This window comes from Rattus norvegicus, chromosome 6 (genome assembly GCF_021556685.1).
Source record: "Rattus norvegicus strain SHRSP/BbbUtx chromosome 6, alternate assembly SHRSP_T2T, whole genome shotgun sequence".
Classification (NCBI taxonomy): Eukaryota; Metazoa; Chordata; class Mammalia; order Rodentia; family Muridae; genus Rattus; species Rattus norvegicus.
The window spans coordinates 39,217,912-39,241,282 of record NC_141539.1 but is presented as its reverse complement, the minus strand read 5'-3'; the positions used below and the strand labels follow the sequence as shown (position 1 = coordinate 39,241,282).

General features: G+C 38.8%; 1 protein-coding gene across 1 annotated transcript in view; it reads left to right on the top strand.

Annotated features, from left to right (window-relative positions):
• Positions 1–202: 202 nt before the first annotated feature.
• Positions 203–23,371, top strand: part of LOC134479278 (U1 small nuclear ribonucleoprotein 70 kDa-like) — a 78,132-nt gene continuing 54,963 nt past the window's right edge. The window contains exon 1 of the mRNA XM_087554928.1: positions 203–359. Within this exon, the coding sequence (XP_087411054.1) occupies positions 353–359 (7 nt within the window). The 5' untranslated portion in view covers positions 203–352. The remainder of the gene's footprint in view (positions 360–23,371) is intronic.

Below are 23,371 nucleotides of genomic sequence, written 5' to 3'. Positions count from 1 at the left end.
TGAATTATGTTCTTTGACATCCTGAATCTTGACTGATTTTACCTGTCTGGCAAAGGTTCTATGTGGGCTAACAATTCTTAGTTTTAAATTGTAAAAGAGCAGTTTTTATTCTGTGTCAAATTCATCACTGACAGGAAGGGGGCACCATTGAACAGCTTGTGGAGTTCCTCTAACTAGGTGTAGAAAGGGGTTAGATTAGTCCAGCTGAAACTGGAATCAACAAACTATATTCTCCACCACACTCGGGTCTCCATTTACTCAACATCTGAAATTTGAACTGAAGATGACGCTAAGAATCATCCTTTGCATCTCGTTGTAAATCTGTGCATAGTGCTAACTATTATTCTTATAAATGCCAGGTGAGTTTATGAAAGCTAAGAGTGGTGGTAATGAAGAGCAGAAATGGTTGTTAACTACTTGTCTTCTTGACGTTTATCAGTGTGCAAGCAAAATGAGTATTTATATGTATGTGCATAATGGAGGGTGTGCATATTAGCATGTGTGTGTGTGTGTGTGTGTGTGTGTGTGTGTGTGTGTGTGTATGCACATTGCAATGTCTGCAAGAAGTAAGACTTTATTTTTAAAAAGCATTAACACCAGGAATACACTATTGTTTCCCCTGCGTTGCCATCATTAGATGTTTTATATTAAACTTGTGTCTGAATATCAGAAGACACTAGTGCCTGAAACCACTCATAACCCAGGGGATGTTCAGAACCTGCATAACTTTAAGAGCTGAGTAATGTTAATGTTCAAGTTGATTTAGTGTAAACCTTCCCAAGGTCTCTGACCCAACTTTTTCAGGTATCGAAACTGATCTGATTTTCTTGAACTGTCTGAGCTTAGTGCCACAATCCAGAAATGGAGCTTGTTATTGTCAGAGGTAACCTCAAGATACTTAGTAGTCCAGTTGTAGAAATAAGACTTGGGCTGCCTTGGAAGGTGTATAAATCTCTAGCCAAAATGAGAGAAGGGGGAGCCATTTGCTTTTAACCACAGTCCGCATGAGAATGGAATTTCCAAACAAACTTTTATCTCTTAAAACTCATTGCTGGTGGTAGTTATAAAAATGAGTGGTTAAGGCAGCTGGGGAATCTATCCCTTTGATTCTTCAAAGTGTTTTCTCATCACTGCTGAAGGGACATTTCCCAAGGAGCCAGGAGGAGGCAGCTGTGTGTTGTTTGTCCAGAGTGTCACACAGCTTTCTCTAGGGTTTCCCCATCAGTCTGCCTTTCTAAAATCACCAATTTTCTCCCTGTGATGGTTCACCAAGGTTGGGGGGGGGGGTCATGAAGGAGGCCTGAGAGGACATATTTGCTTTATCTGTGGAGGAAAATCATCCTGCCCTGTTCTTATTGTACTGCATAGAAAAACTTTCAGAAGTCAAAAAGAAATGCTTCTTCTCTCACTGCATTTGCCTTGTGGCTTATGCCATGAAGATTGGTGCCATGTTCTTTCCTCTGCATAGGTTATAATGAGTTGCCGGGGAGGATATCTTCAGGATTACGGCTCACATAGGCCAGCTTACAAGGTGGCATGACTTTGAAAGTCTTTCATCATCTATCTCTTTGTCCATTCTTCTTACTCTAGAAATTTATTTTTCTTAAATAATATTGTTCATGTTCTCAGTGCTCACAATAAGAAATAGCATAAAAAGTGTTTTGTGTTTTGGATATAATTTTTTCCCTCCTCATATACAAGTCCTTTCTGTGTGAAGTCAGAGATTTGTAAGAAAATACATAGTTTACAAAGGACCTCTTAGCTCCCACGTGATTGAATCTGCTTATCTTGAAATAGTTTTCAGCACTTTCAAGGAATTTGACTCAGTTTATTTTAGGATAACTTGTAGATTTTTTTCACACCCTGAAATGAATTATTTATCTTCATTTATCTCTTCCTGCTTAAGACATCACACTAACAGTCAAAGAAAGCATTTACAAAAAAAGAACCAAGTTCCTTTTGCTTTGATTTAAATATTGGCAGGCAAATATAATAGTTTTGAAATACTTATACGTATAAGAAACACATTTCCTCCAGATACCCGCAAATCCTGGCCATTTTTACATACTAAGAAGACTTATGACTCAATAAACCGCATGCTGACACGTAACTAAATAAGTAAATAACTGAAGTGAAGGCCAACCGCTGTTTAACAGCTTCCCCTGTTAGGTATACACTTTCAAACAAGCATGAAATGTAGGTCTCTGGACATCACTTAAAAGAACCACAAATAAACAGTGTGTGATCCCATGCTCCTATTCCTCCTGGACAGCCAGTGAGCATGGCCTGGAGTGGGAGTAGTTGCTGCCCTTCTGTCCAGGGTGCTCTAAACACAAACATGTCTGTCCACGGGCTCAGGGTCATGCTGCTGTTGACAGATACAGGGAGCTCAGGAAAGTGAGGAGGCCATAAGTCTGTGACCCATGGACCAATGCCTCACCTAACCTTTTATTTAGCAAGGAATCATTCTCCAGATTCCTACACTTCGACTTCAACAAGGGGGCCAAGTTCCCCTAGGAGATTGGCCAATTCTTAGAAATAGCTCTCTCTTTCTACCTATAAGTTAGGTTCTGCTCCCACTGTTTTGGATCAAATTAACGCTGAAATAATAGGACACATGTGCAGAACATGTTCCCTTTCTATTAAACAAGCAACCAAGCAAACAAACAACACATGAATGAACAAAAGCCCTGAAAATAGTACATGGTTTGGGGAAGAAGGGGATCTGTGTGAGGGGCCAAGGGTAAGAAGGGATAATATGGATTATGTTAAAAAAAAATCAGGAATCTAACTTGCACCTGAAAGAACTTTACTACAATGACTAAATTTCAGTCATGTAAGTATGGAACTAAATAAAATACAGTAACATATGGAAAAAAAATCAACAAAACAGAAATTGTTTCTAAGCACTATTCATATCCTCTTCTTCTAGACACAAGAGGCAGATGTGTACATTCAGAATAGAGCTTGATGGGTAACCATGGACTACTGGTTTACCTTGACATATTTACCTATGTTTGCTAAGCAAATTACCCTAAATTACAGGACCAGGTAACTGCCTTATTTGTCATAATTTTGGATTGGCAGAGTCTCACTGCTGCCACTGTGCACACCAGGCCTGTTAGGCAAAGTAAGGCACTGCTCGACATCCGAGATTCTTTCTGCTTCATCTTTAACCCCAGACTCCTTCATAGATGAAGATCCCAGGACAGAAACTCAAGAGTTTCACTCTTGTGATATAAAATGTTGCCAAACCACCACTTACTATCTTTATTGATCATCAATGGCTAATGTAAAACATACCCAAACTGAAAATCTGGGTAGAAGAGACTGCACATGGGAAGCTGGAAAAGTATTGCCAGCTGAGTTTGAACAGTAGCCTATGGCTACTCCACCACAATTTTGCTCAATGTTATTGTCCTAAAACACATTAAAAGGCTTTCTGTGAAGAAAATATTTCCCTAGTACAGAATATTGAGTATGTAAGAGTCTCAGAGAAGAGAAAATGACACTTTTCAAGTAGATGACTCCTCCTCCTCTTCCTCTTCTTCCTCTTCCTCCTCCTCCTCCTCTCCTTTTGTTTTTGACACAGCATTTCTCTATGTAACCCTAGCCATCCTAGAACCCACTTTGTAAACCATTTTATCCATTTCAAGTATACTTTGGAAGAACTTAACTTTAGTTGATAGTGTTTTTGGATCAAATGCTACCTTGTTGGCATCAGCCATCTAGTCTCATAGTGACTGGGTAGCATAGTTACTATCAGTATTTAACCAAGAATGAAAAGACTGAAGATCCTTAGAACAGTGCTTGGTCACAGTGCAAGAGAGATGAGACTAGAAACAGATACTCCAAATCAGACCAGACATGATTCACCTATGAATTACAGAATACCCATATGTATTGCTATGTAACACAAAGTTAGTTTACAGCCATGGCATATACTGCAGAAAAAAAAATGACATGACATACAGCTTGACTTTTCTGGGTTTACTTTTCTGAAAGTATCTTCTGGGTTAGTATGAGTGTGTCCGCACTACTCAATTCAATGAGCATCCTCCAAAGAGCCTTTTGATTGAATGATCAGATGCAAATAAGGGACATTAAGGGATGAGATCCCTAAGAAGCACTTTGTGGGAATTCAAAAGGAGGTGACAAAGTTTGTACAAATTTTTATGAACTGAAACAAAGATACGTAAATAATGAAATATTTTGTTCATTTAAAAAATCACTAGTTATGTATGAAATCCACACCAAAAAATAATTGCTTTTATAGTCAAGGAAGGGCACTTTTTTTCTCCATCTTTAATAAATTGGGCATTTCTTACTTACATTCCAATTGTTATTCCCTTTCCCGGTTTCCAGGGCAACATCCCTCTAACCCCTCTCCCTCCCCTTCTACATGGGTGTTCCCCCTCCCCATCCTCTCCCCATTACCGCCCTCCCCCCAACAATCCAGTTCACTGGGGGTTCAGTCTTGGCAGGACCAAGGGCTTCCCCTTCCACTGGTGCTCTTACTAGGCTATTCATTGCTACCTATGTAGTTGGAGCCCAGGGTCAGTCCATGTATAGTCTTTGGGTAGTCCCTATCCCCTCCCAAGGGTATTCTTGTTCCCCTTTCAAAGAAAGAGTGAAGCATTCGCATTTTGGTCATCGGAAGGGCACTTCTTTTAGTCTATGACTCCCTGCCCAGAGGAGAGTTAGCATCTTGCTGTGGAGGAAAATTATTTGTGTTGAGCCAAGGTAATGTCACTAGGAAAAAGAAGGCAAGTGGGGAAATATGTGTATGTGACCTACTCCAGATATAACCTCTGTGTTCTGCAGGCACTGCCTCCTATTTCTCGCCTAGGAATTGAATGTTTCTGAATAGAATCCAGTCTTAGACAATGATGAATCCTCCATTATCAGGTTAGTGTTTAAGAAATGGTAGCGCATATGTGCACATAAAAGTACATATGTGTGTCAAGTATTAAAGGTTTACTCTATAAATACCTTCATAACTGGTTCTACAAAAAGGGAGATAGAGAAATTGTAGCAAGATCAGTCAATTCACCATCATTGATCTGTTAATATAGATTATCCAAGTGGCCTCTATCGTTTAATTTTGTGTTATTAGAAATTGCTGTTGCTGTATTCTTTGAATTGTCTATTTAAAACTAATCTTTTCTCTCCTTACAAGTGTACTGAGTAATGATTTAGAGATTTCTGAAGCTAATTAGTATAGAAAGATTTCAAATCTAAAAATGCTGGAAAAACTTAATGGCAGTGGTCGCTAAATTAACTTTATTTATGAAATTTATGTATATATTGGTCTTCCAAAACTTTCCACCTTTTTTTAAATTCTGAGTTTTTGATCATAAAATGTGCATTGAACACATCTGAAAGATTTTTTTATGCATCAGAGTCCATATTGGAAATCATGGCAACCAGTTGTGACTCAGTATATTTTGACAACCCAAACAAAATTCCTTAGATTTAATAACTTATAAGTAGAAATTATTTTCTCATGGGTCTGAAGCCTAGGAACTCCAGGATCAAAGGACTAGCAAGTGCAGTGTCTTGTGAAGCCTGCATTTATGTTTCATTGATGATGCCTCCTGCTGCACCTTGATGTAGGGAATGAGGGATCCTGTACCCTCACATGAAGGAAGGAGAAAAGGGAGCCTACGGATTCTCCCAAGCCGTTTATAAGGAGACTAAGCTTGCTCATAAAGTCCTCCTTTCCTAGTAATATCTTACCAGAGGTAAGTTCTAGCTTGAAATTGGAGAACTATAAGGATTCAAACCATAGAAGTGACCTCATTAAAATGATTAAGTAGTGATGTGAGAAAGGATGATAAGCATCCTCTGAGATGGGCTTCCATGATTTCAGCCTTCATGTTTCATCATCAGAGTGTAGCAACCCCACAGAACAGGGGTGATAGATTCTAAAATAATAGGGTACTTGATTGAATCAAGATTGTAAGAGGAAGCTAGGACGTGCTTTGGAAGTTTATTAATGGGGAAGGCTAAAAAGGTGATGGAAAAAAATTTTTTATACTCCTCACTTTTCTGACTTGTGTAGGCTACTATAGTAACAACAACAACAACAACAACAACAACAACAACAACAACCCAATCCAACAAACAAAAAGGCACTCCTAGCATTTTTCCTAGCTGAGGAATTTCCTTTATCCTGCTATACAAAGTCCTTTATCGGGACCCTCCAGCTCTGGTCTCTCAGAGACAATGTAATAAGGCTGGAGTTTGGCTCTAGTATGTGGACAACGGTCTTCCTGGACTTCGGTGTTGTGGTTATTGGCTGTGTTAATGTGAGCAGTGTATTTACTTTCTCCTTTTCCATGTTTCTTCAGTTCAGAGACATGTATATAGCAATAACTGCTGCTCAGTTCCTTATTACTATAAAAACCAAACAGGGAGATGTATGTATACTTAGCCCTTAAAAATACACAATGTTACCAGCCGTTCTCAGTTCAGCCTCCGCTTTCATAACGTAATTTGTATTGATTGATTGATTTCCTTCTTATAGTTAAAGTGATATATGCATAGGATTTGAAGACTCAGTGGATCTGCAAGATTGACTATGAAGCATAGCAGAATTCCATCCCTTCTGTGTGTCCCCACTCTTCCCTCTACTCAGAGGACATAATTTCTTCTCAGTTGTTCTTTTGGTACTTACCCCCATGTCTAAATCAGAGCTTCTCAATCAGTAAGCAGAAAATCGATTTCAGGTGTGGGGGAGATATTGATTCTTCCTGCCCTCGGGGTGGTCAGGTGGAACCTGGGGTGGCATAAGCCCCTGTCTAGTTGCCTTCAATCTCAATCAGGCTTTTCCATTTATTCTGTGTGCCTTATAAATATTTATGTATGTGTGCCATGTCTTGAACAATGTTGGGAAGAATTGCTAAATATAGTGCTACTTACAGATGTTTCAGTTTAGGCATTATGTTCTGACTTCATACACATGCCTGCACACACACACACACACACACACACACACACACACACACACACAAACAGTTCTTGTTTCTCTCTCTCTGTCTATATACCTATCATAATTCTACATTCGATATTTTCTATATTCAGAATAGGTCATTCATAAACAGTATATTAAATTGTAGTTCTTTTTCTGAGCATTTCTTTCATTTTTCTGTTTAGTTTTTTGTGTACTTATCACTCAATCAGCCCAAATTCTTCATCAATCATCTAACTCTTCCATCATTCTTCAAATGTTTTAGTCTCGAAGGAATGATGTTCAAATTCTCAACAGTTTCTAATAATGGATTGGGTTGTGTCTTGGGCTAATACACAGCAGTGCCTTGGGATGCCCCCTTTTATGTCAAGAGTTTTCCTCTTATTCCCATTTATTCTTTTTTGCCATAGCTATGACTTTCTCTTTTGGTCACCTTTTGTTTTGGTGGAATCCATCACACTGGAGCTTTGTTAGAAAAGCATCATGGGAAATGACATTTCCTTTAGACAATGGCAATGCTAAATATATCTTTATTTTAGTGCCATCCTTTTTGGAAAGCATGATAGAATGTAGAAGTTTAGTGATGTATTCAATTTCTGCAAAAGTGTGGAGGCTATATTATTTACTAGTATATTTCCATCACTGCGAAATCTAAAATTTGTTTGCATCCTCATTCTGTAAGTCTCCCTCTCTAAGTACATATGATACTGTGAGAATCGTCAACAATTTTCTATCTTTCTATAAATCTGTTTCATTCAGCATATCAGCTATGTGGCAACTCACACTATTTAATTCTGAACATCCTTTTCTAATTAACAAATTAATTAATTTCGTGGGAATGGGCATTTTTTTCCATCTGTGTAACAAATGCATAGCTGCTGCTTGTGGAGGCCAGAAGAGGGTATTGGATCCCCTGGAAGTGGAGTTTTAGGTGGTTATGGTGCTCCTATCTGTGTGCTGGGAATTAAATCTGGGTCCTATGGAAGAACAACCAGTGCTCTTACCACTAAAACATAGCTAGAGCTTCTGAACATTATTATGTTTGGTTTTACCCAGGTGACTTTTGTCAGCTTCATCAATGCTTTCCTTCTGAAAATTCTCTTTGGATATTAATGAATCTAGCCAGTTTTCTTACTGTTCTGTCCTACTTTCTGTGGAGGAGACATTGTGTCTTTTGGGAAATTGCCCGTTTTATCTCTTCTAGTACTGTTTTCACTTTCTGCTTGCATGCTTATTTCTGAGACCCTTTCCAAACCACCAGTGTTGTTTTGGGCAGACAGTGTCCAGCGCATAGTTCACTCTTTTAGGAACATTTCAGTTGACTTTTTTGATTGCATCTTTTCTGTTTTCAGGTACTTTTCTTTCTTCGGGTCTATTCAAGTTCTTCTCTTTTTGGTAACCAGATTTATAATGGTTGACCATCAGATGATTTTTGGCAGTGATGTGCTAATGGCTGCAGGGAAATGCTGTCCTGGGAATGATCACAATCATCCTTGACATAGATGACTTTAACTGCCTGGTCCGGAAGGAAACTTAAGAGCTAAAACCTTATGTCTACCCATTAGGGTTAAGCATCATTTGTTCTTATTTTTTCATAATATGCTTCACTTTGAGAAACATCTTTTTTAAAATTATTTTCTTATAGTTTGCCATATATTATTTAGAAAAATATAATAGTAATAGAGTCCCTTTCTCCCTTTATTGAAATTAGATGTTTTTCCCATATAATGTATCTTGATTATGGTATTCCAACCTTCTACTTCTCCCTACCTCCCATCCCATTTGGTTCTCTACCTCTTTGTATCTCTCATTAGAAAGCAAACAGGGTTCTAAGAGAATAATATAGTATTATGATATGATAAATCCAAGAAAAAAAGCACATCAGATTTGCACAGAACAAACAGAAGGAGAACAACTCAAGAGAAGGTACAAGAAATACAAGAAATTCACACAAGAAATTCAGGAATTTCATAAAAACACTAAACTGGAAGCCATATTAAATAAACAAAGGACCTCCAAGATAAAAAAAAGAGAGAAAAGTATATAACTGAAGCAAAACAAAAAATAAGATAGAATAAGAAGACTAAATTATGGAAAAAACTTACATGACATTATGTCATTATAAGGAGCCTACAAAGACACTGTTGAGTTTGTCTGTTGCCACTCTACTGCTGGGCATGTGACCTGCCCTTAAGAGCAGTTTGTTTCCCTTTGAGGAAACTAAATTTCATTTGTAAGTAGTTATCAATTGGAGATTGCTTCTGGTACAGGAGGCATGTATCCACTTCTCAACTGAGTTCTAGGACCCCATCTGTACAGACCTATACAGGCCCTGTATGTGCTGTCTCAGTTTCTGCGAGTTCGCTGGACATTAGTCATGCTGATTTAGAGGAGCCTGGTTTTTTGTGTCCTCTATCTCCATTGGCTCTTACACTCATTCTGCTAACTCTTTTGTTGGGTTCCTGGAGCCCTGGGGGGATGGATTTGAGGGAGATACCCCATTTAGGGCTGAGAGTTCCAAGGTGTTTCAGTCTCCCTAATTTCTGGCTGTGAGTCTCTGTATTTATTCCCATCCACTGCAGCAGAAAGCTTTTCTGATGATAGCTGAACCAGGCACTGATCTATAAATACAACATAGCAGAATATCATTGGAGTAATTTTATTCCCCCTTCTTTTAAACAGTAGATTTGGGTGTTTTGTTTTACCTTAGATTCTTTGGTCATTTACTTTTAGGTACTTGGTGTGCAAGTTAGTATTGGGGCATGGGTTCCAACTCACAGAGTTGACCTTAAGTCACATCAGATATTGGTTGGTTATTTTAACAGGCTTTGTGCAGCCATTGTCCTAGCATATCTTACAGGCATGACACCACTGTAAATCAAAGGGCATTTGGCTTGATTGGGGTTTCCATTTCTCCTTTGGTATGTGCTGAATATGTTTCTGTACCAAAGACAGTAGTGTGCAGAGTAGAAGCTTAATACAGGCACAGGCTTGACCTCTTCATTTCAATTAGTCATGTAGGCATTGTCTTCAGCAGTGTTGCTTTCCCATCAGTTTGTGGAGAGCTACCTAGAGCTTTGCAACAGTCTGATTGTTTAGGGATTCCCATGGGACTTCTTTGACTAACAACTCCAGTAAGTGGAACCCACCCAGTATTGGTACTGGAAGCTTCATTTAGTGATAATGGATTGCCAATTGGAGTTTTCAGGACTCTATCCAAAGGAAATAGATAGTAACACAATTTATCCCTGGGTAGAAAATCTGGGGACAAATGTATTTCTGAAGTAAATCCTTCTCAAATTCTTCAATTAATGGCACCTTCACTTCCAGTCTTCAAGGTACTAAACAGTTCCCAAATATCTTCTTTGGGTTTTGCCATAAATTTAGTCACAAATTATCTCCTACAGAGAGCTTGCAATTCATATTGTCTAATCTATGTTGTTCAACACATGTCAAACTACCAACCCCAGAGTTTTATTGTTTCCCTCCTTTATTTTTTTTGCATGGATTTGGCATTTAAATGTCCTGTGTGACACTATTTTGCCATCTTCAAGGAGAAATCTGTTTCTTTTGTCTTATGATTTTATTTTCTGTCTTCTAATTTGTTGTGCCTTTCTCTTACCCTTTTGTTTTTTTGCAGTCTCACCATATCAGACCTTCATCCTTCACCCTTCCTTAACAATCCACAGGACACTATTTTCTTAGCCTTCAAGGTGTGTTGGTTTTTGTCTGCCTCAGGTCTGCATTTTCATATGATATGGTCAGAGTTGCCACTAATTCCAATCGAACATAATAAATGAAAGTTACTATTTACTGATGTAAGTCTCCTTCTAAATGCTGTGCATACATTTTTTTACTTTATCCTGATAAGAACTTGTTCAACTAACTCAACTTTTTACCTTCATTTATGTATGTAAATACGGAGGCTTTATGTCGCTAAATAAGTTGCCTCCTAGTCCTAGACTTTGTACTGGGCAGAATTGGATATTGAATGGTAAGTAATTCCATGATTTGAGTTCTACACTATTTACAAGAGCTATGAAAAGAGAATCTTATTACCTATGTCACAAATGAGAACATGATGGCCCAGAGAGGTAGTATATTCTTTCCCTGATGGTTAACTTGGACTCACAGCCAGCATTTTGTAACAACTCGAAGGCCCTGTATTACTGAGATAAATCATGGCTTTTCCTAGTTAGCAAAATGTTGCTTCACTGATTCAGTTTTTTTAAATTGTCGATGAATTGTTTAAACACTTAGCATGGCAGCATGCAAATGGAATATGTAGCATTAAAATATTCTCTCAGCATGTCAGTATTGAATTACAATTTGAAAACATTTAATCCAACTGCTGCATTTGGCAGTTGCAGGTGACATTCAAGGAAGCTGAGGCTCTGCTCCAAGTTTACTCTGCTTATTTGTAAAGCAGAAGTCTCACAACCAAGTCATCAAGCACAGTTCTTGGTTGTAGTTAATAAAGTGCTCTTCAAATGACTCACATTGTTGCCAATGTTAGTGTTTATTTAGCTTAGCTGACACTCATGTTATAAGATGCAATTTTTCTCATAGTTAGGATTTCTGTGTGTCAGATATTATTTTCCATTAAAAATTAGAATTGTTTCTCATGTGATGTGTTTTGGTCTCTCAAACACAAAGCAATCGTATCACATTGAAAATTGACAAGTCTTTGTATTATTCAAAAGTGAGAACAATTTTCTTTTTCCATTGCTTAAACTGGATCCCTGAAGCTCAACATACCACAGATCATAGGCAGTAGTCTTGCCTTCTTCATTTACAGAAGACAGGGTACATTCTGTGTGCCATTTGTCTCTTAAACTCAGTCTTGGGTTTTATCTTAGCTCCAAGGTAAATATTCTTTAAAAGGCCAATCTCTTAGCCATTCCATTAAAAGGTTTATCTTGTGCGTGTACTGCTTGTTTATTTAGCAAGCTTATGAGTCTATGGAAGTGTTCATTTAGTAGGCTTTCTAAATTATTTATGATGAGAGACAACTAATCTTTGGTCACAGTGGCTATTTGGTGGAAGGAATCGCTACATTGATTGATTGTATTGAGGACTAGGAATCTCTATAATGTGATCAGACTTCCACCAAAGTTAGATGTTCAAGCACCTTTCTACAAAGAAAATAAGAGTGTATCTTGTTTTCTACCAAACATTAGGAAATTAAACCTAGTTTTCTGAGGAATTGAGTGGTGGTCAGTAACTTCTATTTCAATTTTTTTCTATTTTTTAAAAAAAAAAACACAGTGATAGAGTAGAAAGAAGAAAGGTTTTATCCAGGAACTAGAATAAACTGGAAAAGTATTAAAGACTGGAACAAAATAAGAGAAACCACAGCAAATATGTCTTGGAAGAAATGTCAACAACACAGGAAAACGTAGTCTTTGGCTCCTTGGCCTGTCTTCAGTCTTGGCAGTTTTACAATGTAGGGCAAATGACCAACATGCCCTGAGTTATACTTTTCTAGTTCACGGGGCTTCAGGACTTTTAAGGAAAGGGAGTGTTCAACTTCATCCTTGAGGGCAAAGATTAGAATCATAGCATGTTAGCACTCAAAAGGAATTCATACATCATCTACTTTCTACCGTAATCTTTTTGTTTCATAGTTGAGGTCGCTCTGAGGCCAAGAGAAAGGATATAAGTTTTCCTGAGTCATAGAGTAAGTTTATGTTAGACATCGATTAAAATCCACCAAAATCTCGATCCTCAGACTACAGTGTCAGCAATAATGTATTAAAATGCAGTGAAAATCCAAGCCGCTTAACTTGGCTGACCTCATCTCCCTCACTTTCCTCGTTATTCCCTCCCTCTGCCTCCGTTACACTGGCCTTCTTCTTGGTCCTGGGATAGAAGCTGCAAGGTTCTAAGGCATTTCCTGTCTGCACTTACTTGCAGTACTATTTCTCATCCTGGAAGGATGCCTTTGGGTGTTTTCTCCTCACTCAGATCTTCAACTAACTGCCTCCTCCTCAGAGAGTCTTTCTTGTGTAAACAGTAACCTGTGGACATCTACAAAATCATGTCATCAGGCTTTATTTCTCAAGATAGCAAATTCTACAACCTTCTTTTTTTATACGTATTATTCTTTCAGTGTAATGCGAGCTTTATGAGTGTGTGTATTTTGCTTATTTGTCATGCCTACAGATGCCTAATGTACGCCAAGTACACAGTGGCTGAATAATAAATACATAAATTGATATAAAATAAATACATAAATGTATTTATGTATTTATACATATGTGTTTATACATAACTGAAATACATGGAATCCAAAAAAGTCTCTCCTGAGGAATTTTCACTTTCATGTCACCGTAATCTGCATTCGTTTTAATATTAATACGTTCTACATGGGTGTTTAGAAATAGCATATATGCTTAAGTTTATTTGTGAAAATGCACACATACTTCTGTAATAGAACCTTTGATTATTGAATTCTATTAGACAATGGAATAATAATATACAAAAGAAAAGCACTGAATATCATGACTATTATTAATGTAAACTATGACTTCTATGGGCTTTTAAATTTTTGTAGGAATGCTTTTTCCATTTAAATATGAATCCCCTATTATATTAATAAGAATATCCTGTTGCCTTTTGAACATTGAGGGAGTGCATATATTCATTTTATTTAACAGCATCACACTAGAGACAGCATGTAGTCTCAGGAGAATACAGTGGAGATGAATAGAGTTTATCAGCTTCAGAAACAGCAGGCTAGAATGCTTATTTTGAGATGATGCTCAAGTGATGTTTACATTTCTGGCCCCACTCCTATTAACTTGGTAGGCTGAAGGCAGCATGCTATAGAATAGAGCAATGCTAAGATGAATTCAGATGCCAGTGTCGCTGCTTTTCTTCTCATTGCTCCAGCTCACTTGATATTTACTTCTCAGTGTGAGAATAAACAAAACAAAATAAAATACTGTTGATTGCTTAGTAGTTTCTCGTTGAGTACTGAGTTTCATGTTTTATATATCTAATATCACTTAATCTGGATGCTTTGTGCTTTATCTTAATAATGGAGAACCTCAGTACAGAACAGACTGACAGGCGACTGAATGCAAAAGAGCTCTTAAGATCTCTGTTTGTCCCCCAACCTGTCTTTGTCTCTGTCTCTGTGTGCATCTGTTTGAGTGTGTGTGTGTGTGTGTGTGTGTGTGTGTGTGTGTGTGTGTGTGTGTAATGGGCGAAAGACGGAAAGAGTCAGGCAGACAGACACAAAGAGACAGGAAGTATTAGAACCAAAAATTTTCAAGGGAATGTTATACCTCTTAGCAGTATTGGAATAAAATTGTCATGGTCCATATTATTGCTCTTAGATATGAGCCTGTATAGTAATGCTTTTGGTAGTCTATTTTGAGCTATCTTATACGGTTTGGGGCAAGAGTCTAAATTGCTGTTATGGATGATTTTTAAATAAGTCAATTGATTTTCTTTCTATATCTTCAATGTTGATCTTACACTCTATCATTTTTTTTAATAAGAGGATGTTGAGTTTTATTTTTACAAAATCCTACCAGACTGATTTTAAAAGCAGTTCCGTTGTACATTCCCATCCAAAATGAAATAGTTAGTTCTTGTTGCTCCATATCATGGGCAGCATTTGGGATTTCCTGTCACTTTTGGTCAACCCTTTTAGACAGACACTCAGGGATACCTCAACTGTTGTTTTAATTTATAATTCCATAACAAATTATATATACAATTCCCTTCTCCTCCCATTCTTACTGTATTACATTTTATGTGAATATTCCTTTTTAAATGATTCCTATGTTTGATTTTGTTTGCAGTATGCATTTGTGTGAATCAAAGTCCATTTTAAGTTGCAATGAGGTATAACTCCTATTACTGTATTACTATTGTAACTAGTATTGTAATTGCTCCTTCCCATTCGTCCCATCATTATTTCCATTTAGTACAAAAAATACATATGAATGAACAACTAGGTAAAAAGATTAACATTACATTACCACCACCCTTCCTTCTGATGAATACAAGTTTCCCCTCTGTAGATATCTCTTGTCAAGCACGTCTACTGATGAACACGGTGTCAGGTCGGCTTTCACTCTGGAAGGATGCTTTTGTAAGCACTGCTTTCTAGATTAGTGAAAATTTACCTTTAACACTAAATATTTCACTCCATCTCTTACTGCTAGCAGATTTTATAAAAAACAATCTGTTATAACTCTTACCTTTGCTCCTGAGTAAGCATGAATCATCCCTATCATTAAAATATATATATATATATATAAATTTCTAATGTCAGAAAATAATAAGGCCTAGGATAAGATTATTGCTTTGCCCTGGTATAAGATTGTTTTAATCTTAAGAGGAAGAAACTTTTCTTTTTTTTTTTTTTCTTATTAACTTGAGTATTTCTTATATACATTTTGAGTGTTATTCCCTTTCCCGGTTTCCGGGCGAACATCCCCCTCCCCCCTCCCCTTCCTTATGGGTGTTCCCCTCCCAACCCTCCCCCCATTGCCGCCCTCCCCCCATAGACTAGTTCACTGGAGGTTCAGTCTTAGCAGGACCCAGGGCTTCCCCTTCCACTGGTGCTCTTACTAGGATATTCATTGCTACCTATGGGGTCAGAGTCCAGGGTCAGTCCATGTATAATCTTTAGGTAGTGGCTTAGTCCCTGGAAGCTCTGGTTGCTTGGCATTGTTGTACTTTTGGGGTCTCGAGCCCCTTCAAGCTCTTCCAGTTCTTTCTCTGATTCCTTCAACGGGGGACCTATTCTCAGTTCAGTGGTTTGCTGCTGGCATTCGCCTCTGTATTTGCTGTATTCTAGCTGTGTCTCTCAGGAGCGATCTACATCCGGCTCCTGTCGGTCTGCACTTCTTTGCTTCATCCATCTTGTCTAATTGGGTGGCTGTATATGTATGGGCCACATGTGGGGCAGGCTCTGAATGGGTGTTCCTTCAGTCTCTGTTTTAATCTTTGCCTCTCCCTTCCCTGCCAAGGGTATTCTTTTTCCTCATTTAAAGAAGGAGTGAAGCATTCACATTTTGATCATCCGTCTTGAGTTTCGTTTGTTCTAGGGATCTAGGGTAATTCAAGCATTTGGGCTAATAGCCACTTATCAATGAGTGCATACCATGTATGTCTTTCTGTGATTGGGTTAGCTCACTCAGGATGATATTTTCCAGTTCCAACCATTTGCCTACGAATATCATAAACTCGTTGTTTTTGATAGCTGAGTAATATTCCATTGTGTAGATGTACCACATTTTCTGTATCCATTCCTCTGTTGAAGGGCATCTGGGTTCTTTCCAGCTTCTGGCTATTATAAATAAGGCTGCGATGAACATAGTGGAGCACGTGTCTCTTTTATATGTTGAGGCATCTTTTGGGTATATGCCCAAGAGAGGTATAGCTGGATCCTCAGGCAGTTCAATGTCCAATTTTCTGAGGAACCTCCAGACTGATTTCCAGAATGGTTTTACCAGTCTGCAATCCCACCAACAATGGAGGAGTGTTCCTCTTTCTCCACATCCTCGCCAGCATCTGCTGTCACCTGAGTTTTTGATCTTAGCCATTCTCACAGGTGTGAGGTGAAATCTCAGGGTTGTTTTGATTTGCATTTCCCTTATGACTAAAGATGTTGAACATTTCTTTAGGTGTTTGTCAGCCATTTGGCATTCCTCAGCTGTGAATTCTTTGTTTAGCTCTGAACCCCATTTTTTAATAGGGTTATTTGTTTCCCTGCGGTCTAACTTCTTGAGTTCTTTGTATATTTTGGATATAAGGCCTCTATCTGTTGTAGGATTGGTAAAGATCTTTTCCCAATCTGTTGGTTGCCGTTTTGTCCTAACCACAGTGTCCTTTGCCTTACAGAAGCTTTGCAGTTTTATGAGGTCCCATTTGTCGATTCTTGATCTTAGAGTATAAGCCATTGGTGTTTTGTTCAGGAAATTTTTTCCAGTGCCTATGTGTTCCAGATGCTTCCCTAGTTTTTCTTCTATTAGTTTGAGTGTGTCTGGTTTGATGTGGAGGTCCTTGATCCACTTGGACTTAAGCTTTGTACAGGGTGATAAGCATGGATCGATCTGCATTCTTCTACATGTTGCCCTCCAGTTGAACCAGCACCATTTGCTGAAAATGCTATTTTTTTTCCATTGGATGGTTTTGGCTCCTTTGTCAAAAATCAAGTGACCATAGGTGTGTGGGTTCATTTCTGGGTCTTCAATTCTATTCCATTGGTCTATCTGTCTGTCTCTGTACCAATACCATGCAGTTTTTATCACTATTGCTCTGTAATACTGCTTGAGTTCAGGGATAGTGATTCCCCCTGAAGTCCTTTTATTGTTGAGGATAGCTTTAGCTATCCTGGGTTTTTTGTTATTCCAGATGAATTTGCAAATTGTTCTGTCTAACTCTTTGAAGAATTGGATTGGTATTTTGATGGGGATTGCATTGAATCTGTAGATCGCTTTTGGTAAAATGGCCATTTTTACTATATTAATCCTGCCAATCCATGAGCATGGGAGATCTTTCCATCTTCTGAGGTCTTCTTCAATTTCTTTCCTCAGTGTCTTGAAGTTCTTATTGTACAGATCTTTTACTTGCTTGGTTAAAGTCACACCGAGGTACTTTATATTATTTGGGTCTATTATGAAGGGTGTCGTTTCCCTAATTTCTTTCTCGGCTTGTTTCTCTTTTGTATAGAGGAAGGCAACTGATTTATTTGAGTTAATTTTATACCCAGCCACTTTGCTGAAGTTGTTTATCAGCTTTAGTAGTTCTCTGGTGGAACTTTTGGGATCACTTAAATATACTATGCTGTCATCTGCAAATAGTGATATTTTGACCTCTTCTTTTCCGATCTGTATCCCCTTGATCTCCTTTTGTTGTCTGATTGCTCTGGCTAGAACTTCAAGAACTATATTGAATAAGTAGGGAGAGAGTGGGCAGCCTTGTCTAGTCCCTGATTTTAGTGGGATTGCTTCAAGTTTCTCTCCATTTAGTTTAATGTTAGCAACTGGTTTGCTGTATATGGCTTTTACTATGTTTAGGTATGGGCCTTGAATTCCTATTCTTTCCAGGACTTTTATCATGAAGGGGTGTTGAATTTTGTCAAATGCTTTCTCAGCATCTAATGAAATGATCATGTGGTTCTGTTCTTTCAGTTTGTTTATATGATGGATCACGTTGATGGTTTTCCGTATATTAAACCATCCCTGCATGCCTGGGATGAAGCCTACTTGATCATGGTGGATGATTGTTTTGATGTGCTCTTGAATTCGGTTTGCCAGAATTTTATTGAGTATTTTTGCGTCGATATTCATAAGGGAAATTGGTCTGAAGTTCTCTTTCTTTGTTGTGTCTTTGTGTGGTTTAGGTATAAGAGTAATTGTGGCTTCGTAGAAGGAATTCGGTAGTGCTCCATCTGTTTCAATTTTGTGGAATAGTTTGGATAATATTGGTATGAGGTCTTCTATGAAGGTTTGATAGAATTCTGCACTAAACCCGTCTGGACCTGGGCTCTTTTTGGTTGGAAGACCTTTAATGACTGCTTCTATTTCCTTAGGAGTTATGGGGTTGTTTAACTGGTTTATCTGTTCCTGATTTAACTTCAGTACCTGGTATCTGTCTAGGAAATTGTCCATTTCCTGAAGATTTTCAAATTTTGTTGAATATAGGTTTTTATAGTAAGATCTGATGATTTTTTGAATTTCCTCTGAATCTGTAGTTATGTCTCCCTTTTCATTTCTGATTTTGTTAATTTGGACGCACTCTCTGTGTCCTCTCATTAGTCTGGCTAAGGGTTTATCTATCTTGTTGATTTTCTCAAAGAACCAACTTTTGGTTCTGTTGATTCTTTCTATGGTCCTTTTTGTTTCTACTTGGTTGATTTCAGCTCTGAGTTTGATTATTTCCTGCCTTCTACTCCTCCTGGGTGTATTTGCTTCTTTTTGTTCTAGAGCTTTTAGGTGTGCTGTCAAGCTGCTGACATATGCTCTTTCCTGTTTCTTTCTGCAGGCACTCAGCGCTATGAGTTTTCCTCTTAGCACAGCTTTCATTGTGTCCCACAAGTTTGGGTATGTTGTATCTTCATTTTCATTAAATTCTAAAAAGTTTTTAATTTCTTTCTTTATTTCTTCCTTGACCAGGTTTTCATTGAGTAGAGCATTGTTCAATTTCCACGTATATGTGGGCATTCTTCCCTTATTGTTATTGAAGACCAGATTTAGGCCGTGGTGGTCCGATAGCACGCATTGATTATTTCTATCTTTCTGTACCTGTTGAGGCCCGTTTTTTGACCAATTATATGGTCAATTTTGGAGAAAGTACCATGAGGAGCTGAGAAGAAGGTATATCCTTTTGCTTTAGGATAGAATGTTCTATAAATATCCGTTAAGTCCATTTGGCTCATGACTTCTCTTAGTCTGTCGACATCACTGTTTAATTTCTGTTTCCATGATCTGTCCATTGATGAGAGTGGTGTGTTGAAATCTCCCACTATTATTGTGTGAGGTGCAATGTGTGTTTTGAGCTTTAGTAAGGTTTCTTTTACGTATGTAGGTGCCCTTGTATTTGGGGCATAGATATTTAGGATTGAGAGTTCATCTTGGTGGATTTTTCCTTTGATGAATATGAAGTGTCCTTCCTTATCTTTTTTGATGACTTTTAGTTGGAAATTGATTTTTTTTTTCTTTTTTTTTTTTTTTTTATTAACTTGAGTATTTCTTATATACATTTCGAGTGTTATTCCCTTTCCCGGTTTCCGGGCAAACATCCCCCTCCCCCCTCCCCTTCCTTATGGGTGTTCCCCTCCCAACCCTCCCCCCATTGCCGCCCTCCTCCCATAGACTAGTTCACTGTGGGTTCAGTCTTAGCAGGACCCAGGGCTTCCCCTTCCACTGGTGCTCTTACTAGGATATTCATTGCTACCTCTGGGGTCAGAGTCCAGGGTCAGTCCATGTATAGTCTTTAGGTAGTGGCTTAGTCCCTGGAAGCTCTGGTTGCTTGGCATTGTTGTACTTTTGGGGTCTCGAGCCCCTTCAAGCTCTTCCAGTTCTTTCTCTGATTCCTTCAATAGGGGACCTATTCTCAGTTCAGTGGTTTGCTGCTGGCATTCGCCTCTATATTTGCTGTATTCTGGCTGTGTCTCTCAGGAGCGATCTACATCCGGCTCCTGTCGGTCTGCACTTCTTTGCTTCATCCATCTTGTCTAATTGGGTGGCTGTATATGTATGGGCCACATGTGGGGCAGGCTCTGAATGGGTGTTCCTTCAGTCTCTGTTTTAATCTTTGCCTCTCCTTTCCCTGCCAAGGGTATTCTTTTTCCTCATTTAAAGAAGGAGTGAAGCATTCACATTTTGATCATCCGTCTTGAGTTTCGTTTGTTCTAGGGATCTAGGGTAATTCAAGCATTTGGGCTAATAGCCACTTATCAATGAGTGCATACCATGTATGTCTTTCTGTGATTGGGTTAGCTCACTCAGGATGATATTTTCCAGTTCCAACCATTTGCCTACGAATATCATAAACTCGTTGTTTTTGATAGCTGAGTAATATTCCATTGTGTAGATGTACCACATTTTCTGTATCCATTCCTCTGTTGAAGGGCATCTGGGTTCTTTCCAGCTTCTGGCTATTATAAATAAGGCTGCGATGAACATAGTGGAGCATGTGTCTCTTTTATATGTTGAGGCATCTTTTGGGTATATGCCCAAGAGAGGTATAGCTGGATCATCAGGCAGTTCAATGTCCAATTTTCTGAGGAACCTCCAGACTGATTTCCAGAATGGTTTTACCAGTCTGCAATCCCACCAACAATGGAGGAGTGTTCCTCTTTCTCCACATCCTCGCCAGCATCTGCTGTCACCTGAGTTTTTGATCTTAGCCAATCGCACTGGTGTGAGGTGAAATCTCAGGGTTGTTTTGATTTGCATTTCCCTTATGACTAAAGATGTTGAACATTTCTTTAGGTGTTTCTCAGCCATTCGGCATTCCTCAGCTGTGAATTCTTTGTTTAGCTCTGAACCCCATTTTTTAATAGGGTTATTTGTTTCCCTGCGGTCTAACTTCTTGAGTTCTTTGTATATTTTGGAAATAAGGCCTCTATCTGTTGTAGGATTGGTAAAGATCTTTTCCCAATCTGTTGGTTGCCGTTTTGTCCTAACCACAGTGTCCTTTGCCTTACAGAAGCTTTGCAGTTTTATGAGATCCCATTTGTCGATTCTTGATCTTAGAGCATAAGCCATTGGTGTTTTGTTCAGGAAATTTTTTCCAGTGCCCATGTGTTCCAGATGCTTCCCTAGTTTTTCTTCTATTAGTTTGAGTGTGTCTGGTTTGATGTGGAGGTCCTTGATCCACTTGGACTTAAGCTTTGTACAGGGTGATAAGGATGGATCGATCTGCATTCTTCTACATGTTGCCCTCCAGTTGAACCAGCACCATTTGCTGAATATGCTATCTTTTTTCCATTGGATGGTTTTGATTTTATTTGATATTAGAATGGCTACTCCAGCTTGCTTCTTCTGACCATTTGCTTGGAAAGTTGTTTTCCAGCCTTTCACTCTGAGGTAGTGTCTGTCTTTGTCTCTGAGGTGTGTTTCCTGTAGGCAGCAGAATGCAGGGTCCTCGTTGCGTATCCAGTTTGTTAATCTATGTCTTTTTATTGGGGAGTTGAGGCCATTGATATTGAGAGATATTAAGGAATAGTGATTATTGCTTCCCTTTATATTCATATTTGGATGTGAGGTTATGTTTGTGTGCTTTCATTCTCTTTGTTTTGTTGCCAAGACGATTAGTTTCTTGCTTCTTCTAGGGTATAGCTTTCCTCCTTATGTTGGGCTTTACCATTTATTATCCTTTGTAGTGCTGGATTTGTAGAAAGATATTGTGTAAATTTGGTTTTGTCATGGAATATCTTGGTTTCTCCATCAATGTTAATTGAGAGTTTTGCTGGATACAGTAACCTGGGCTGGCATTTGTGTTCTCTTAGGGTCTGTATGACATCAGTCCAGGATCTTCTGGCCTTCATAGTTTCTGGCGAGAAGTCTGGTGTGATTCTGATAGGTCTTCCTTTATATGTTACTTGACCTTTTTCCCTTACTGCTTTTAATATTCTTTCTTTATTTTGTGCGTTTGGTGTTTTGACAATTATGTGACGGGAGGTGTTTCTTTTCTGGTCCAATCTATTTGGAGTTCTGTAGGCTTCTTGTATGTCTATGGGTATCTCTTTTTTTAGGTTAGGGAAGTTTTCTTCTATGATTTTGTTGAAGATATTTACTGGTCCTTTGAGCTGGGAGTCTTCACTCTCTTCTATACCTATTATCCTTAGGTTTGATCTTCTCATTGAGTCCTGGATTTCCTGTATGTTTTGGACCAGTAGCTTTTTCTGCTTTACATTATCTTTGACAGTTGAGTCAATGATTTCTATGGAATCTTCTGCTCCTGAGATTCTCTCTTCCATCTCTTGTATTCTGTTGGTGAAGCTTGTATCTACAGCTCCTTGTCTCTTCTTTTGGTTTTCTATATCCAGGGTTGTTTCCATGTGTTCTTTCTTGATTGCTTCTATTTCCATTTTTAATTCCTTCAACTGTTTGATTGTGTTTTCCTGGAATTCTTTCCGGGATTTTTGTGTCTCCTCTCTATGGGCTTCTACTTGTTTATTTATGTTTTCCTGGAATTCTTTCAGGGATTTTTGCGATTCTTTCAGGCATTTTTGCGATTCCTCTCTGTAGGCTTCTACTTGTTCTCTAAGGGAGTTCTTCACACCTTTCTTGAAGTCCTCCAGCATCATGATCAAAAATGATTTTGAAACTAGATCTTGCTTTTCTGTTGTGTTTGGATATTCCATGTTTGTTTTGATGGGAGAATTGGGCTCCGATGGTGCCATGTAGTCTTGGTTTCTGTTGCTTGGGTTCCTGCGCTTGCCTCTCGCCATCAGATTATCTCTAGTGTTACTTTGTTCTGCTATTTCTGACAGTGGCTAGACTGTCCTATAAGACTGTGTGTCAGGAGTGCTGTAGACCTGTTTTCCTCTCTTTCAGTCAGTTATGGGGACAGAGTGTTCTGCTTTCGGGCGTGTAGTTTTTCCTCTCTACAGGTCTTCAGCTGTTCCTGTGGGCCTGTGTCTTGAGTTCACCAGGCAGCTTTCTTGCAGCAGAAAATTTGGTCTTACCTGTGGTCTTGAGGCTCAGGTTCGCTCGTGGGGTGCTGCCCACGGGCTCTCTGCAGCGGCAGCAACCAGGAAGACCTGTGCCGCCCCTTCCGGGAGTTTCAGTGCACCAGGGTTCCAGATGGTCTTTGGCTTTTTCCTCTGGCGTCTGAGATGTGTGTGCAGGGAGCAGTCTCTTCTGGTTTCCCAGGCTTGTCTGCCTCTCTGAAGGTTTAGCTCTCCCTCCCACGGGATTTGGG